This window comes from Vitis riparia, chromosome 17 (genome assembly GCF_004353265.1).
Source record: "Vitis riparia cultivar Riparia Gloire de Montpellier isolate 1030 chromosome 17, EGFV_Vit.rip_1.0, whole genome shotgun sequence".
Classification (NCBI taxonomy): Eukaryota; Viridiplantae; Streptophyta; class Magnoliopsida; order Vitales; family Vitaceae; genus Vitis; species Vitis riparia.
The window spans coordinates 9,335,305-9,354,993 of NC_048447.1; the positions used below are offsets into that span (position 1 = coordinate 9,335,305).

Here is a 19,689-nt window from a genome sequence, read left to right on the forward strand (position 1 = left end):
CGCAACTCTTAACGCCTAATTTGAAAAATATGATTTTACTTAATGTTATTAAGTTGTATTTAAAATTATATTAAATTGAATTCAATTTATATTTAAGTGGAAAAAAAAAAACCACACACCACCTAATTGATGGTTGGACTACCTCGCCTTTGAACTACGCTTTAGTAGGACTAATTGACCATTGGACCGTTGATTCGGTGAACCAATGAGCTAATTCTAAGTTAGCAGTTTCATTTTTATTTATAATTTATTTTTTCCCAAAATGGAGAAGCCCATTTCATTGGGTTGATTTTCAAAAGGGCCACATCTTCCCATTGGGTTTTCTTTGTTTTCATGTACCGAGCCATGCTATGGGCTCTTCATGTTAGGGCCTTAAGCCCACGTAAAAGTTGGTATAATGTAAAATATAGGCCTGTTAATTTAGGGTTGGGCTAAAAGGATAATACAAACCGAAATTGTAAAATGCGGTTTCCAAATAGGCCCAGAAGATGGGTAAATGGGCCATTTTGGACCCAAAATGGCCTAGAAGAAAGAGGAAAGCACACTCGGTGACACATGCTTGTTATAATCTTAACATATGCTTAGTTCATTACAAAATTTCAAACCTACATGTCAAAAAAATTAGTATGGGTTGACCAACATCACACAACACCCACATGGATTTCAATGTTACCTTAAACTTCAAACCTAAAATAGCAAGACCCACATGGATATCAATGTTGCCTTGAATTTCAAGCCCAAAAATGGCAAGAAACGGTCCATGAGCTAAACCCAAGAAAAATATCATGAATTGTCAAATCCCACGAGCCAATGCTTGATTCATACGATGTCTCAAATTTTTTTGAGTTGACTTTTTCACCAAGGGGCTCCTCATGCCAGATCTTCAATATCCATTATCTTTTTCTCTCTATGTTTTGACCTTAGGCCCAAAAGGCCTAGGCCCAAAATGTCAAGGTCAGACATTTCCGTTATGCAGGTATCTTCTCTAGTGGTTTCGAATTGAGTTATTTAATTAAAAGGGCCTCTTAAAACCCAATTTTTGAAATTTAACCTCCCACAATTTTTTGACATCATTTGGACAAAAATATCCTCATTATTTTCTTGTAAAAACAAATATTTCTTTTAAAACCTACATGTAAATACTTAAAATAGAAAATGACATTTATATTAAAAATGAATTATTTTTTTAGAAAAAAAAACATGGGAATGATTAGATTTCCGATTTTAGGGATTATTTTATTCTTTTTAACCAAATACTTCTTTCAAATTCTTATTCTTATTCTCTATTCTAACGTCCCAAATGTGACCAAAATCATTTAGTAAAAGAAGAAAACTTCTCTTCGCCTCCTTTCTATATTTTTGTACATTATGTACAAAAATATTGTTAATACCAACATGAGAAAGTATGATAAGATGGTCGAGTTTTAAAACCCGCATTGACTCAAAATGCATTGCATCAACACAAGAACCCAAATATTTTATGGCCTCATTCCCACAAACCCCACAACAAGATCGACATGGTAAGCTCACCATAGTCACTAATAAAAAGGCTGAGCCCTAAAAAGAGAGGAAAAGACAAGACTAAAAATCATACCATACATGGTCTCTTTCCCCTTTAGAGCCGAAAGAAGGAAAGCAAAATAGGGCATTACCCTTGAAAGAAGAGAAGAAGGTTCCAACAAAACCCCAAGAGAAAGCAAAAGAAAGAAAAGGAAAAGCACATTGCAAATTTTGTTCTCTCAGGTGGAAGGATGTGAGCTGATTTTTGCGAAACCCCAGGAGACCTAACTTACAAAAGTTGGGGTTGGAATCCGTTGATTTTGAGGACTTTACTCATTGGGATTGTTTCTTGTGGTAATAATTGCTCAAAAGTGAGCAGTGGATTGGAGCACTTTACCACTTTGCTTGTCCTTTCATCAATTCGTCTTGGTTTTTGGTCTTTAATTCGTTGTGGGTGGAGAAAACAAAACTCCAAAAGTTATTTTTTAAATATAATATAAGGGTTACATGATCCAAAATATTTTCGAAAATGGTTTTCTATTTTCTTAAATAAAAAATTAAAAAATAAATCTTATAATAAAAAATTATTTTCTATTTTCTAACAAGCGCATATTTGACCTGTTTTCATTTATTTTTTGATAAATATTTTAAAAAATAATTATACAAACATATATAATCTTTAAAATTAAAGTTTTAGATATAAAAAAATATTTTAAATATTTTAAATTTTCAAATAGATTTTTATTCTATAAAACATAAAAATATATATATATATATATATATATATATATATATATATATATATTTAAAAATACTTGCCAAAGTGGGACCTAAAATTTTATTGAAAGACAAGATGTAAAAAAGAACAGTTTTTTTCAGCATTGTTCTGTAAACTTGTGCATGATGTAAAATTTATTAAATTATTCTTTATAATATTTTAATTATTGTTCAAAATATCCCATTTAAAAAATTAAATCATATCAAATTTATTTCAAAAAATCAGTTTTTTTAATAAAAAAAGTTTATTATTTCTGTTTTTGTTAAATTAAAAAACTACTTTTTTTCTAAGTATAGAGAATGGTTTCCAAAATAGTTGTCAATGACATATTTGATAATATCTTTAAAATTGATTTTGAAAAATAATTTTTAAGAACAATTTTTAAAATTTTTATATTATATTTAAAAAAATATTTGAGAATTTAAATATAAACAAATATTTTCCAATAAAAAATAAAAATACAAAGTGCTCTCCAAATTTTTAATTGTTTATCATGAGATCCCATAAAAAAATTAAAAACATCTTAAAATTATTCTAGAAACTTTTACAACTTGTTGGACAAGAGAACAAGTTTTTGTTTTCTAGAACAAAAAAAATTAGAATAGTGTGTTTGATAATAAAAAAAAAAAAATTGTTTTCTGTTCTAAGAATAAAAAATATCGTATTTTCAAATAATATTTTTTATGTGTTTTATGTTATTTTGATTTGTTTTTTAAGAATTATTTTAAAAAATAATTATATAAACATTACAAACATATAAATTGTTTTAAAATAAAACACTAAATATAAAAATTATTTTTAAAATATATTAAAAACATATAAAAAAAAACATTTTAGATATCTTTACAAATTTTTGTTATACAAAACATCTAGAATAGTTTTCAAAAGTTATTTTTCAGAATTATTTTTCAAAAATAGTTATCAAACATATCATTAACTCTTTTTTCAAAACAAATTCCAAAAAAGAAAATTTGATTTTTTTTTTTTTGGAAGTTTGTCCATTGTGTTTTCTAAGTTACAAAACAATATTCTATTCTAAAAAGGGTTTTCAAAGAGACACGATGAGAGAAAAAAAGGTTCCAAAATAATAAATTTTTATTAAAAAGTTAAAGGAAAGAAACTTACATTTAAATTTTCTTTACCTTTTCTTTGAAAAATGGGGAGAAAATGCTTTTAGATATATATTTTTTTGGAACATTTTCTCAAAAATCATTTTCCATCAAATAATTACCCACCATATTTTCGACTCTACCAAACAAGTTCTCAAGCAACAATTAAAACACTCTCTCTCAAAAAATGATTGCATTCAACAAAATTCAGCCGACACACACGTTCTAGTGACTCTGCCCCTAATTAATAAAAGGTGTCATAAAATCCACAAACAAGACAATACGTGGCATTTAAATTTGCCTAGAATGCATGTGAGTGTCGACCGTCCGTCCGCACAAAAGCTCCCCTTGAGAGGGACAATTCAATCCAACACAAAACAATTGCACAACAGTCTTGACTCTTGAGTGGGCAAGAGTCGGGAAAATTCAAATAAATAAACATACCAACAACATCTTTAATACCATAAAGCTCACCCCACGAGTGCCCAAATGATTTTAGAATGCTATCTTAGACTAGAAATTGAATCAAAAACCTTATCCAAGACCCCAAAAAAGTTGTAAGGACCTGAACCCTGGTGGGATTCAAAAATATTCCAAGTCCAAAAGTAAAATTAATGCAACTTTATTTATTTATTTATTTATTTAATATATAAATAAATAAATAATTTAAAAGGTACGTTAAAGGACTAAACGTGACATATTATAATGTAGGAGATTGTGAAATTAGATCTTATTTTAAAATTTTAAAATGAGTGAGATTTGTTAATAAATAAATAAATAAATAAATAAAAAGACTAGAAAAGAATAATATGTATTATAATGGTTTTTTGGTTTTATGTTCTACGTATTCAACACCACCGTATAATAATGATAACAATTATTACTTGCATTTTTGGAGGTTCTTAGACTTTGCACATGCTGCTTTAGAGAAAAATAAGGACTTCAATTGATCCATGGTTGTTTTATTGGAGCCTTTTGGCGCTTATTGGTGTCCCTAGATTCCTCCATGTCCATCCCCAACCACCAATTATGCACCCATCTACACTTTTCTTCTCTCAATCCACCTCATTTTTATGTTTTTAAGAAACATGGTTCAGTGGTAGGGCTTTCTCGTAGTGGATCAAAGTTCATGTCAAATTATGAAATTTAAAAAAACAAACAAAAAAAAGGAATTCTTCATCTCGTAATTTATTCTCCTAATAAGGATTTCTTGAATCCACCCCAAATAGGATAAGATGAGGCATTAATTTGTAACCAGGAATAATAATGATGCACATCCAATTGTGTAGATATTATTCGCTTTAAACCCAATAAGGTCTTCACAGTTTTAAAACATATCTACAAGATTAAGAAAAATCTATATTTATATAGCGTCAGAAACTTTCCCTTAAACGTAGGATATCATAGGAACAAGGATATATACAACTTGTTTACATCCCATCGAGTTTAAGAATGCGTTTCACATTGATTTTATAAAATGTTTTTAGTTTTCCTAACATTTAAATGATTAAAAATTTGAAGTGTTAGAAAAATTAGACACATTTCCTAAAATTACTACTAAACAAACTCTAAACCTTTCGGGTATTTAAGTGGAGAGTAGGGCATGGTGAGTAAGGTTTGCTTTATATGAGAATAAATGTCTTCTCACGTTTGAAATTCGAACAAATGCATTATATTTGCCTTTGAATAATCTACTAATTCTTTAATCATGAAGAGGTTTAGCAATCAAACTTACGGAGACAAAAGATGCAATCAATTCGATTAAAGTGCCGCAAAGCAGTTAGTTCAGAATGTTATGTCAATTTGGATAGTTGTAAGGGTTGTTATGGGGACTTAAATTCCTATAACCCTAAAGATGTGACTGATGGTGGAACCCAGTTACAAGCAAATTGTCACTCTACAATTATTCCCAAGTCTCAATTTATGGCTATAATGATATGCATACCCCAACCCACCTGCTTGGCTCATGTGCCAACCTTTGTTTTTACTACCCTCATTGAAGGGATGCTGATAAAAAAGTAGTACCTTAGTGACCTAAAATGAAAGTAATACTATGCTACTGGTGGTCAGAATCGACAAATGTAGCCAGTTTGATTAATCTTATAACCCCATATTTTGATTCCAAATATTCAACTGGCCTAAACTTTCAACCTCTAATTCTTATACCCATTGAAGAAGACGAGATGAGAAACAACTTGGCCCATCTTACACATGATGTGCCTGTGGATGTGAAACAAAGAAAATCATATACCTTTCAAACAGGTTCATGACTCTCATACAGTACAAAATAGAAAAATGTTGTGGAAACTGGTCCGTACCCATGATGAATTTAATTCAATCATGTACTAGTTATCATCAATCTGGTTCTGAAAAACCAGCCCCACTTGGCCATAAGCTGAAGATCTGATAAAAATGACCAAAATACACCTAACCTGTGAGGCCCTTTTCCTAAGACTAGTATTTCTTCTAATTATGAGGAGAAGAAGAGATGTAGATTGAGGCCAAAAACTCCAGCCCATTGTAAAGTGGAGCAGTGAGGAGGGGTGTGGTTGTGTAGTAGTAGGGCGGTTCTCTACTTTTGATGGGGGGGTGCTTGTCTCTTCCTCTATGCTATGGACAAAAAAAGGACTTCATCCACAAAAGCTGCCCTACACCAGGGATGGTTTGGCCCTTTAAACAACTCTCATTCTCTCTCTCTCATGTGCAACCTCCTCCTTGGTGCCTAGATTCCAAGATGACACTCTTGTAAGATAATTCAACTAAAATAATATTGATCCACACCATAGTCACGAGGCAGGCAATATAATGGCTGGAGTATATATATATATATATAGACATACTGTTGATGATATTCTGAGTATGGCCTGTAATGGTCACGCGACATCACGTGCCGTCCTGATATTTCTACAAGATAGGAAAAAGGGTGCCTTATTTTTATGGGTGACTGACCCACAAGTCAAATTGGCTCTCAATTTCCCGGAGATTATAAAAGTTTGCAGGTTCAGCACCATAAATCTGGCCATCAAGTTTTGAACTTGTATTCTTTGTGTCTAATGGTTGAGAGGACCATTGAAGTTCACAGGTCTTGTTTTTTTATGCAAGGGGGCAGTTTTTAAATACTGCCCATAAGGACTATGTCTGCAGATGGATCTGAAGAAGGGATTTCACCATAGAATAAGCACTAGATCTGAACTAGTCTTGGCCTTTTTACACTACTAATATGGAAGCCCAGCAGTAATAACACCCTGTGTTCTGCAGCTTTTCCTCTTTCAAAGAGTGGTTTTGGACATAATCTGTTGAGATAGGTGCTAAAGGCAAAGGGGATGTTCAAATTTCACTACAGCCACCATAAGTAAGGCTCCATTCAGAAATATCCATATAATTGCACAACTTTTGCTGTTGAATAAGCAGACCAGCGGTTGAACTGGTTAGTCAAACACTTGACATTACGTCATTTCCCCATTTCATTCTAAAGCACAATGGGTTTCACTAACTCGGTGTAATCTCAACTTGTAGAGCTAAACGATAAGAGAAGAAATGGGGGGTTAGTCCTGGTTGACTCAACCAAGTCCACCCATGACAAGGCTGAGTCAGACTCAACACAAGTTGGCCTAATATGATGAAACTGACAGGATGTATACGATAATAAGCTAGATATCGGTTTGTAGATAAATAGGAGAGAAAATGAAGGATTACTGATAACAAGCCACAGAAAGGGTTAAAAGGTTTCATATAAAAAACAGAGACAAAGTCACTAACACACCCGTCTCTCCTTTTCACTTAAAAAAGAACAGCTATCCTCCTTCCCACCACCTCACCTCCACCATAAACAAATGAGAAAACACCCATCTAAAATTCCATTTCTCTCTGTGCAAACATCATGGCCTAGCTGTTCTTGGATCCGGAGATTCTGGGTCTGTCGAATTATTTATACATGTATTTAAAAACCATAGCCCACATTAAGACATGATTTGGTTTCTCTCATTGTCCCTCCCTAGGCTCAAACCACCCTCCTTTCTGTTCCTCTCATTGGAGTTCGTAGCATAGCTGTAATGCCTGTTAATCCATGGACCCTCTTCTCCTTCCTAATCTTCTCTTTTTCATTTTTAATTCTCTTCCCCCTCATGGCTTCCGCCATCAACCAACAAGGCCAAGCTCTACTTTGGTGGAAGGGGAGCTTGAAGGAAGCGCCAGAGGCCTTAAGCAACTGGGACCAGAGCAATGAGACTCCATGTGGGTGGTTTGGGATCTCTTGCAACTCAGACAATCTAGTGGTGGAACTCAATTTGAGGTATGTCGATTTGTTTGGGCCGCTTCCCTCTAATTTCAGTTCATTGACGTCCTTGAACAAGCTAGTCTTAACTGGAACCAACCTCACTGGTTCCATCCCAAAAGAGATCGGTGTTCTTCAAGATTTGAATTATCTAGACTTGAGCGACAATGCCTTAACTGGTGAAATCCCAAGTGAGGTTTGCAGCTTGCTCAAGCTCCAACAGCTCTACCTCAATTCAAACTGGCTTGAGGGATCTATCCCAGTCCAACTCGGGAACCTCACTAGTTTGACTTGGCTAATTCTATACGACAACCAACTGAGCGGTGCAATTCCAAGTAGCATAGGGAACTTGAAGAAGCTTGAAGTGATTCGAGCAGGCGGCAACAAGAACTTGGAAGGCCCTCTGCCTCAAGAAATCGGCAACTGCACCAATTTGGCCATGATAGGCCTTGCTGAAACAAGCATGTCAGGGTTCCTCCCTCCAAGTCTTGGTCGCCTCAAGAAGCTTCAGACACTTGCAATCTACACCGCCCTCCTGTCAGGCCCAATCCCCCCTGAGCTGGGTGACTGCACCGAGCTGCAAAACATCTACCTATACGAGAACGCGCTCACTGGATCCATCCCAGCCCGCCTAGGAAGCCTCCGGAACCTCCAGAACCTATTGCTATGGCAAAACAACCTGGTGGGCACCATTCCACCGGAGTTGGGAAACTGCAAGCAATTAGTAGTGATTGATATATCCATGAATTCCATATCCGGTAGAGTGCCTCAGACGTTTGGGAATCTAAGCTTTTTGCAGGAACTTCAACTGAGCGTGAACCAAATCTCAGGTCAGATTCCAGCGCAAATTGGGAACTGTCTCGGCCTCACCCATATCGAGCTCGACAACAACAAGATCACTGGTACAATACCTTCCTCTATCGGTAGCCTAGTGAATCTAACACTACTCTACTTGTGGCAAAATATGCTGGAAGGGAACATACCTGAATCGATTTCGAATTGCCGTAGTTTGGAAGCTGTTGATTTTTCAGAAAACAGCTTGACTGGTCCGATTCCGAAGGGGATTTTCCAGCTCAAGAAGCTTAACAAGCTATTGCTTTTATCCAACAATCTGGCCGGTGAGATACCTCCGGAGATTGGTGAGTGTTCGTCGTTGATACGGCTCCGAGCGAGCGATAACAAGCTGGCTGGATCGATCCCGCCACAGATTGGGAATTTAAAGAATTTGAATTTCTTGGATCTGGCATTGAATCGCCTCACTGGTGTCATACCGCACGAGATCTCTGGTTGCCAGAATCTGACGTTCCTGGACTTGCATTCCAACTCGATTGCCGGAAACCTACCGGAGAATTTGAACCAACTGGTTTCCCTCCAGTTCGTTGATGTATCTGATAATCTGATAGAAGGGACTCTGAGTCCGAGTCTTGGATCTCTGAGTTCGCTCACCAAGCTCATTCTCCGTAAGAATCGGTTGTCCGGTCCGATTCCAAGTGAACTCAATTCGTGCGCGAAGCTGGTGTTGCTGGACCTGAGTAGCAACGATCTCACAGGTAAAATTCCATCCAGTGTGGGCGAGATTCCAGCTCTGGAGATCGCTTTGAATCTGAGCTGGAACAAACTTTCCGGCAAAATTCCGTCGGAGTTCACGGACTTGGATAAGCTCGGAATATTGGATCTCTCACACAATCAGCTCTCCGGCGACCTCCAACCCCTCTTCGACCTCCAAAACCTCGTGGTCCTCAACATCTCCTACAACAACTTCTCGGGGCGCGTGCCTGACACCCCTTTCTTCTCCAAGCTCCCACTGAGCGTCCTCGCCGGCAACCCCGCCCTCTGCCTCTCCGGCGACCAGTGCGCCGCCGACAAACGCGGTGGCGCTGCCCGCCACGCCGCGGCGGCCAGGGTGGCCATGGTGGTGCTACTATGCGCCGCCTGCGCGCTGCTCCTCGCGGCGCTCTACATCATTCTCGGGAACAAGATGAATCCACGTGGCCCCGGAGGGCCCCACCAGTGCGATGGCGACAGCGATGTGGAGATGGCCCCCCCATGGGAGTTGACACTGTACCAAAAACTGGACCTCTCTATCGCTGACGTGGTATGCTGCCTGACAGTTGCCAACATCATCGGCCGTGGCCGCTCCGGCGTCGTGTACAGAGCCAACACCCCCTCCGGCCTCACCATCGCCGTGAAAAGATTTCGCTCCAGCGAAAAATTCTCTGCAGCCGCATTCTCATCCGAAATCGCCACGCTGGCACGCATCCGCCACCGAAATATAGTCCGACTGTTGGGGTGGGCGGCCAACCGAAAGACGAAACTCCTCTTCTACGATTACTTACCAAGTGGTACATTAGGCACATTACTCCATGAATGCAACTCAGCCATAGTTGAGTGGGAGAGTCGGTTCAATATAGCCTTGGGCGTGGCGGAGGGCTTAGCCTATCTGCACCATGATTGTGTGCCACCCATCATCCACCGAGACGTCAAGGCTCACAACATTTTGTTAGGGGACCGATACGAGGCCTGCTTGGCGGACTTTGGGCTAGCCAGGTTGGTGGAGGACGACGATGGCAATGGGTCCTTCTCCGCCAACCCTCAATTCGCCGGATCCTACGGCTACATTGCACCCGGTGAGTGTTTTCCGTCTCCTGCATGGTCACATTCGGTGTGCAATTTTTTACTCATTTACCCATTTACTCGGGTGTAAAAGTTTCCCTTTCGGGTCGAGACTGTTGCATTTGGAGGCTCTGGTGAAAAGATTCTGATTAAAACCCTTGACAAAAAGATTCTGACAAAAATATCACATCATGTCATGTGGCCGACGTTGTTCCGCCTTTTTAGCGAAGATTTTTTTGAAATTCAATTTTGTACTGCCATTAATAGTATAGCTATTGGATTCAATAAGTTAGATTTTTGAAATGGAAATGGTATGTTTGCAGAGTACGCTTGCATGTTGAAGATAACCGAAAAGAGCGATGTGTACAGCTTCGGGGTGGTTTTGCTGGAAATCATAACCGGGAAGAAGCCGGTGGACCCTTCATTCCCTGATGGGCAACATGTAATTCAGTGGGTCCGAGAGCAGCTAAAGAGCAAGAGGGACCCGGTTCAGATACTGGACCCGAAGCTCCAGGGCCACCCAGATACACAAATACAAGAAATGCTCCAAGCACTGGGGATATCCCTCCTATGCACAAGCAACCGTGCGGAAGATCGTCCTACAATGAAAGATGTTGCGGTTTTGTTAAGGGAAATACGCAACGAGCCCAGCACAGGAACTGAGCCTCATAAGCCTAATAGCAATGGATCCAAAAAGCCTGAAGCTCCATCCTACTCGTCCCAACTCTTGCTCCTCCAAGGCTCTTCCCAGTGCTCACTGGCATATTCATCTTCCTCAGCTGGTTATAATGTCAATAATGATGCTAGTGTGTGATGACTGATGACTGATTGAAAAGGGTTCCGCTAGTGTTGTTTATTGGGAATTGGGGAGTAGGGAGACATGGGTATTGTAAAGAGTTAGCTAACAAGGTGAGCCAAAAAAGGAAAATTGATTGAGTGTATATAGCAATTTAATCTGACATTATTATGAGATGAGACTATTTCTCAATCAAATTACTTGGTTTTGGGTTTTTGCATGTCTTAGGTGAAACCGTGATTCCGTGGAAGGCAATTTCATAGAGAGACAGAGACACTAGTGTTTTGCTTTCTTGTGAAGTCAATTCCATCATTTCACTGAAAAGGACCACAAGGATGTCCTGAAAGATGTGTTTGTTGTGGTGTTTGCAAGATGTAAAAGGCCTTTTTCTTGGCCTTTGGAGGATGGGCTGGCTTCTCCTCTGTCTCTCTCCTTGGGGATGTGTGGTTGTGGGGAATTGTGGGCAATGATTGGTTTTCTCTTCCTCTTTCATAATTAAGGATAAGGAGAAGAAGTCTCCTTCGTTTCATGCAAGTCTATAGGTCCCCACCACGTGAACCAGAGACATACAAAACACTAGAGAAGGTATGGAAGCTTGCTGAGATACATTGGATTTATGAAAAATTAAGCTGCTACATCCAAAAGCAAACCAAATGTCCTCCTTTCACCTACAACCAATCGACTCCTGCAAACCCCATTCAACCCAGTTCCAAAGATTTGTGTCAATTCTATATACGCAATTAGTTCATTTTTCACATCTCAATTCTTTAGTTTTACTGCTTCAATCTTACCCTAAGAAAGGGACATTGGTAGGTAATAGAAGAATCATGATAAGCAACATATCTCTTGTGTAACTCAAAAAGAAAAGGTGATCCAACTTAATCCTTACACAATAATCTACCAAGCCATGCACTCATTGCATTATTAGGGTTTTTTTCTTCCTCACTTTGTACCTTTTTTTTTTTCCTTTTGTGAAGCTGATTGAGTAACAAACATATTTTTATGAATTGCTGAAGGCAGGGGTGACTTCAAAAATATTCAACCAGTGTGTGTACTTTGGTTATATATCAAATTAAGTAAAATAAAGAGAAAAGAGAGAAGGAAGATGATACCCACGTGTGGGACTGTGAAAGGTCACGTGACAACACATGCAAATGAACACAATGCAGAGACCACTGGTGGGCAACGGAGCCCACAGACGAGATCTCAGATCTACTATGCCTGCTGAAGCTGTCCTAAAATATTAGAATAAATCAGGTATTTTGAGAAACATGTACTAAACCCAAGATTCCCACCCCTTCATCATGAGGAGGTTGATCTGCTGACTCTGCCCTGCTGAAGTCCGAAGAAGAATAGTCTATAACTGAAAATAGTCTTTTCAGTTGCCTCTTTTCCAACCTTTTCCTGAATTGAGTTGAAACTACAGGGGTCCCGTAAATATTCCATTGCTGTAAAGGGCTTAAGGCTTGATCTTTTACCATTACAGCCAGGGATTGTCGTTTAAATCACATTTGAACGGATGGGCATTGGGCACCCATGACTTACCATCACCTCAATGCCCATCACTTACCGTCATCTCATGGCACCTATCATCACGGAGTATGTCGGGCGAGCTCAATCATGTCAGGAACTGCCATTAGCCATAATATCATCGACATAAACTTGCATTATTACCCTTTGCCGGAGGTCACATCTTGACGATAACCCCCGCAAGTAGATGCAATTATGACTCTAAGATATGACCCTAATGTCTCAAATCCAGATGTTCCCATATTTCAAAGTTATCCCCATCTTTTGAGTAGATTTTCTGCTACAGAGAGAAAGATGTTTCAATCTAAATTATCATATACATTACTGTTGGAAAGAAGGAAGAGGAAGATCCATGTAGAAGAGGTTACAAAGTGCAAACCAACTGCAGAAGATTGTTGTCATCACCCAAAATGACAACAGAAAATGTGACAGATGATTTCTGGAATGGGTGTGTGAAAAGCAATGACTCAATTGAAACGCCTGTCAAACAGAGTGGCCATTGAGGTTCAGCATTTACCAATCCAAACTGCCTAATCAATGGGCAAGACGCACTCCCAAATAGAATCAAATATGTGGGGCAAAATTAAAAGGCTCAAATGAAAATGTATTAATCCTCCTATCCCCGCAACTAAGTTATGTAGCTATTCATTTATGTATTTAGCCACCATTAGAGCCTAGGCATACAAAAGGAGATAAAATTCTTAGATATAAAAAAGAAACAGCAAAAAACAAGTTCTACAACTGATCGTCAGCTTGATATTGCACCAGTGTCTCTGAAAAATAAACACATCAGCTGTACAGGTCATCATCATCTCCAGCAGCAGCTGCTGAGGAGAATGGGTCTGCAGCTGTTGATGCTGCTGTGGCATTGTTGGGCTGATCTGGAAACCGAAACTCAGATCCAAATCCCCGCGATTGCTGTAGAGTCTGAGCAAAGAGCTGGTACTTCCTGATATCTGCATCACTGACACTTCGGCGTGCAAATTTCATAGACTCCTCAAAGTGTGCTGCTTTAATCTCAGGGACATCATCAACATCATCTTCTTCCATCGCCTCAGGGTTCTCTGTCTTCTTTCTCTCCCTCTCAATATCCTGCATCTCCAGGGATTAGACACGAGGAAAAGCAATAGTGTGCAAAATGAATCTCCCCTCTTTCTCAAGGGGGAAAGAAGAAACATTTACGATTTTTTTTTTCTCTTAGGCAAAAATGGATTAAAGAGTATTTAATAAGAAATTAATATGCAGATGGAACACAAAATCAAAATGAGAAATATGATATTCATCAATCACATAAACAAAAGGGTTAGAACTTAATCAATAAAGTCAAGTTCATACACATTCATGCTTAGTGAACCTTGTAACTAAATCAGCCTACAACTAGCATGTATAGTGTAATTACCTCTACAAGATGATGAATTTTTTACATATGCCATGCTCAGGCAAGTATGATATGCAGAATGCTATTTCCAATTTGAGGAAAATCACTTACCTTCTCAATATTTTCTCTAATGGCATATTTGCAGGACCGTTGACAAATTTCAGTGATATCTGCACCACTAAAACCATGAGTATACCGTGCAAGAGCTACTAGGTCAACATCCCTAGAGACTGGTGACTTCCTTAAGCATGCTTTGAATATTTGCAGACGGGAAGCCTCATCTGGTAGTGGAATGTAAATCAACTGGTCCAAACGTCCAGGCCTGAGCAATGCTGGGTCGATAATGTCAGGCCTGTTTGTTGCTCCTATGATGAAAACAGTCTTCTTTGCAGTCATTCCATCCATTTCTGTCAGAAGTTGATTCAAGACTCTGTCAGCAGCACCACCAGCATCCCCTACAGAACTGCCACGCTGAAAAGCAGGGCACAAAAGGAACACATAAAATAGACAATCTTAGACATGCCAGTAGAGGATGCAATTAGAAACCAGTGAATAAGGATTGCTACATTCCGGCATGTACACTACTTGCAAAAGTAGGGCAAGAATTAATACCTGAGTTGCAATTGAATCAAGTTCATCAAAGAAGAGTACACACGGTGCTGACTGCCGTGCCTTGTCAAATATCTCCCGCACATTTGCCTCACTTTCTCCAAACCACATGGTCAGCAACTCAGGTCCTTTAACACTTATGAAGTTGGCCTGGCATTCATTTGCAATTGCCTTCGCAAGTAGGGTTTTACCACAGCCAGGAGGTCCATAGAAGAGCACACCTTTAGAAGGTGACATGCCAAATTTCTCGAACTTCTCAGGATGCTCCACTGGATATTGGACAGTCTGTAATAACCAAAAACCATATGTAATTGTTCTCATCATTTAGAAAATTAGAGATCTACTAGAGACGGAGAAACAAAGGGGGGAAACTAGGTCAAAGAAGAGGTGAAATGTGGAGTTAGTAGTGCCTGGCAAAATAAAATTCTATCTCCTATATTGCTAACCAAGCAGGTGATAAAAGTTTAACCATAAAAATGATTGCCTACCACTACCACTAGAATTGAGGACAATCAGCAAATGATACAACATCCCAAAAAGCATATCAGCAACCAAAATAGCTGCCGATTATGCTAAAGGGTTGAACATATAGAACATTTTTCACAAGCAAATCTTACAAATGGACAAAGGCACACACCTCCTGAAGCTCTCTTTTAACATTGTCCAACCCACCAATGTCCTCCCATGACACATTTGGAACCTCCACAACCTGCCAACCAAGACAGTAAGAATTTGGGTTTAGCAAGCACCAGATGGAAACATGTGCTTCTTAAGTAAGTGTTTCAGCTAAACATGTTTGTTTGTTCGTTATTAGCACTTACTGTTTCACGCAAGGCCGATGGATTGGAAGACCCGAGTGCAGTTTGGAAGTGTTCATTAGTCACAGCCATGGAATTCAACACCTCAGCATCAATTGTCTCATCCTCCAAGTCAATCACATCCATTTTCTCCCTGATACACTGAAGAGCAGCTTCTGTGCAAAGAGCAGCAAGATCTGCACCAACATAACCATGTGTATCTTTTGCAACTCTTTCAAGATCAACCTGAAAAACAATATCAATCAAACACATGAACATATTGTCCCTCTAGACAGGAGTTCCTAAAGTAGAAGATGAGAAGGCACAAGGTAGAGTCCTACATCATCAGAAAGTTTCATATTCTTTGTGTGGATTCGAAGGACTTCCAGCCTGCCAACCTCATCTGGTACACCAATGTCAATCTCTCTATCAAATCTCCCAAATCTCCTTAATGCAGGGTCAATGCTATTTGGCCTGTTGGTCGCACCAATGACAATCACGTGAGCCCTGGTCTTAAGGCCATCCATTAGAGTCAACAGCTGGGATACAATACGCCTCTCCACTTCACCATGTGTCTTTTCCCTCTTTGGAGCAATAGAATCTAGCTCATCAATGAAAATGATGGATGGGGCATTCTTTTCTGCTTCCTCAAATGCCTTCCTCAAGTTACTTTCACTTTCACCAGCCAACTTTGACATTATTTCAGGTCCATTTATCAGGAAGAAAAATGCACCAGTCTCATTAGCTACAGCTCTTGCAATTAGGGTTTTTCCAGATCCAGGTGGCCCATAGAGCAAAATGCCTTTTGGTGGCTTCACCCCAATAGATTTGAAAAGCTGTGGGTGCCTAAGGGGAAGTTCTACCAGCTCACGGATCTGGGCCATCTGCTTCCTTACACCACCAACATCATCATAGCCAACTTCATTCAATCTCTCCTCATCTTCACGTTTGATAGGTTCTCCCTCACAGAAGATCTCAGTATCTGGTGCAACAACACAATATTCACCAGGATCTGTTTCAATTACTTTGAATTCAACACTTCGCATCCCTCCTCTGACCAGGAAAAGGTCACCCTTCCTAACAGGCCGATAGGATTCCAAGAAATATGCTGTTAAACCAACAGAAAACTAGTCAAACACCTGTGTTGCAAAAATGATTGACAAAGAAATGTATTGTAGTAGCAAGGTGACAAATAAAAGAACAAAATAAATAAATAAGTAAATAAACACATCTAAATAATTTAAAGACTGCATAGACTTACGTTTTAAATATGCATCAAACAGGTTGCCAGTCACACCCTCAATTGTATCATCAATTGGGAGGATGTGAACTCGCTTTCCGTACTTCACATCAGGACACTGATGGACAGAAACAACATCTCCAAGGCGTACCCTAAGATTGGCTCGTACAACTTTGTTCATTCTGATCTTTGGTTCTTCGCATTGTTCATCAACAAGAACAATGCACACTGTGTCTTTTCGTTTCTTTCCCTGTAAAAAGAGATTTTCTGTTAATTTCTCAGATGCGTATCCAAACCCAAACAGAAAAAAGAAGTGGAAAATCACCTTGATTAGAACAGTGTCTCCTCGAAAGAACTGAAGTTTTTCCATTGTTGCAGGGTTCATGGAAACCACAGAATTGTCATCATTCACCGCTTCATCGACAACGAGACGATTGGGTGACTTCTTACGTTCCAAAATTGCAGTAGAAAAATCCTTCTTAACACTTTTCCTGTTTTAAGCATTCAAATAAATTGGTCTGAAATATAAAATAATTTCTAAATCGGGTGAAATTAACTAATTTAAAAACTGCACAGATGATAACTAATTTGGAGGAAACAACTAAATGCTTAGAGACCGAAAGAAGAGCTATATTAAATAGATTTTCACCATGCAAATTTCTACCTTATTTGAGTTCTACCTAATAAGATTCGGGATCCCACAGCTTTATTGAAACTCAACAACAAGGAATTAATTGCACAAATTATAAACTAACTCTAAGCTCTTATAAAGATCTTGACATCTAAAAGAACAAATTTGGTTGAATATAGTAATGTGAGAAGATTGACTTCCAGCTCTTCCTTTAAGGTTGGAAATCTGGTATTAGATTCTGTTAAACAAAGCATTCCCCTTTTTGTTTTTTGATTTTTAATTCTACTTTTAATTTTGTGGATGTAGTTTCCTTTTATTTACCCAGTAAATCTTCCTTATGTCTCTACGGCATACGCTAGAAGAAAATACCACACCAGAAAATTCAGATTGTAATCAAACATCAACAGCTGCAATGGAGTTCTCATGCTATCCAAATTTCGCTGTTTAATTGCGACTCTAAACCCCAATTATTGAAATCGGGATTGGTTTTATGTTAAGCTACCCCATGAGAATCACCAGGCCATGATCGTGGCACGTTTCTTCCCTTAAATAACATGGAAATCATCACAAATACGCGCTCTTTTAAGGTTGAGAAAACACTGTCCCCGTTTGGCTGATGAGAAAACCAACGAAAATATGACAAGTTTTTTATTTTCATTGCTCGAACCCCGCAAAAAAACCTAAAGCCTCGTGATCGACTGAATCCCATTCATGCGAGCATCCTCATGCTTCTGAAGCCAACACGACCAGAAACATAAACTTACCAACTTTTGCTTTCTCTCGTTACCCTCACTTCTTTTAATGACCAAAAAAACCCACAAACAAAACCCGAACTAAAGATTTCTACTTCAAAATTCAAACATTAACACAGAAAACACCAAACCACCAAAAACCCAACCTCCATAATCAACCCTCCACCCAAAGAAAAAAAACACAAAAATTACCAAAAAGACATAAAATTTCGGCAGCAATAAACCGAGAAGAGAAGACGTACACTTCCGGAGAAGAGGAAGGGCCTGAGGAGCTTGGATCCGCCATCGCTGTCTTCAACCGCTCAGGCTATAGGGTTTCTGGGTTCAACTCGATCTGGAGGATCCAAGAATTGCCCCAAATTTATAGAAGAAGTCAGACCCAAATCCTTATTTGACCCGGATTCGTATCCTTCCGGACTTTCCTCTTTTAACGGGTACGGAATGTTAAAGAAGTTTGATTGCAACTCTACTTAAAATTTTAAAATTAGAAGTAGGTGAACATCTTTTATGGTGATCATTTAATATTTAAAAATTAATTTTAGTTATTAATTTTTTAAAATTAGTAATAATTCGTATTAAAATTTTAAAATTAATTAAGAGATTTGTAATCATTTACCTCTATGTTGAAGTTTTTAAAAGATTTCCCCTATTTGAAAGCTTATAAAGAAACTTTGACTTTGGAAAGTGGAAAAGAATATACAAATTGAGGCTTTCATATAATAATTATGTTTTACCTTAATTAAAATTTGTATACAAATAAAAATAATCCCTAAAAAAAATCTTTCTTGAGAAGATTTATATATATAGATAAATTTCATGAATATGAGAAAAATAAATTAGTAGTTACTAACTTTTATCATACTTATCTTCCCAAATAAATAGGTAAAAGAATATAAATTTGGTATGGTAAGATTGCAATGATAGAGCTTGTATCAGAGATGGATGAGTTTAATATTTTTAAATAACAATTCCTTAATCCCTTTGTCAAATTAACTTAAGAAAAATATAAATTTTTCCTTTTTAAAATTTAATTTTAACAATACTTATATAAGAGGTAAGGATAGTTAAAATGTTTTTAAATAAGTAAAATTAACCTTTCCAAGTTTGTTTGGGAAAAAAAATCAATATTCTAACTTTTTTTCAACATTATAAATTACAAATCATGTTGCAAATTATACCTCGTCTATTCAAATATTTTTAACAATTATATTTAAATTTCACTTTTGGTCAATCATAGTGTGGTTCATATATTTTCTAAAATTTTGGTTAATTAACTTAATTGCTCTTATATTAGTTTTAGTTTACTTATCTCAGTTCATGTGTTTGATTGATCTTCAATAATTTTTTATTGATATCTTGTTAGCTTGTTTGGTTTAAGGTCGTTTATGTAGGGACCACCCCTAAACGAACATGTGGCAGCCTCACAAAGCACTCCTTCATTGGACACGCGACACGTCTAACCTTCCATCCGGATGACCATGGGACTGACACACACCTCCCCTGTCCGGATACCCTATTCGGACTCAGTGGCTAGCGTCTTAACCAAGAGTTTTGACTGCGTCTCGCGGGTAATCATTATTCATTTTACCAAAAGCATGCTCGATGGGACCTTCCTGGGTCACTTCAGGCAACCTGCCACGACCTATCCTGCGCCGCTTGTAGAACGAAAAGACAAGGATGACG

At 38.2% G+C, this 19,689-nt stretch overlaps 2 protein-coding genes across 3 annotated transcripts; one reads left to right on the forward strand and one right to left on the reverse strand.

Annotated features, from left to right (window-relative positions):
- Positions 1–7,134: 7,134 nt before the first annotated feature.
- On the forward strand, positions 7,135–11,603 carry LOC117904731 (LRR receptor-like serine/threonine-protein kinase). 2 transcript variants are annotated; one of them, XR_004649624.1, is made up of 3 exons: positions 7,135–10,287; positions 10,597–11,182; positions 11,298–11,603. XR_004649624.1 is itself a non-coding variant. In XM_034817492.1 (2 exons), exons 1-2 carry the CDS (start codon positions 7,440–7,442, stop codon positions 11,085–11,087), a joined length of 3,339 nt encoding a protein of 1,112 aa, XP_034673383.1. In that variant the 5' UTR covers positions 7,135–7,439; the 3' UTR covers positions 11,088–11,289. The 2 variants fall into 2 exon arrangements, 1 of the variants encoding a protein (XP_034673383.1); XM_034817492.1 differs by lacking the exon at positions 11,298–11,603 and having other exon boundaries at positions 10,597–11,289.
- Positions 11,604–13,080: 1,477 nt separating this feature from the next.
- LOC117904732 (cell division cycle protein 48 homolog) lies at positions 13,081–18,354 on the reverse strand. Its single transcript, XM_034817493.1, has 9 exons — positions 18,249–18,354; positions 16,949–17,114; positions 16,645–16,873; positions 15,725–16,491; positions 15,408–15,629; positions 15,224–15,295; positions 14,590–14,871; positions 14,089–14,448; positions 13,081–13,691 (listed from the first exon to the last, which is right to left on the reverse strand). Exons 1-9 carry the CDS (start codon positions 18,290–18,292, stop codon positions 13,389–13,391), a joined length of 2,445 nt encoding a protein of 814 aa, XP_034673384.1. The 5' UTR covers positions 18,293–18,354; the 3' UTR covers positions 13,081–13,388.
- Between the last annotated feature and the right edge of the window lie 1,335 nt (positions 18,355–19,689).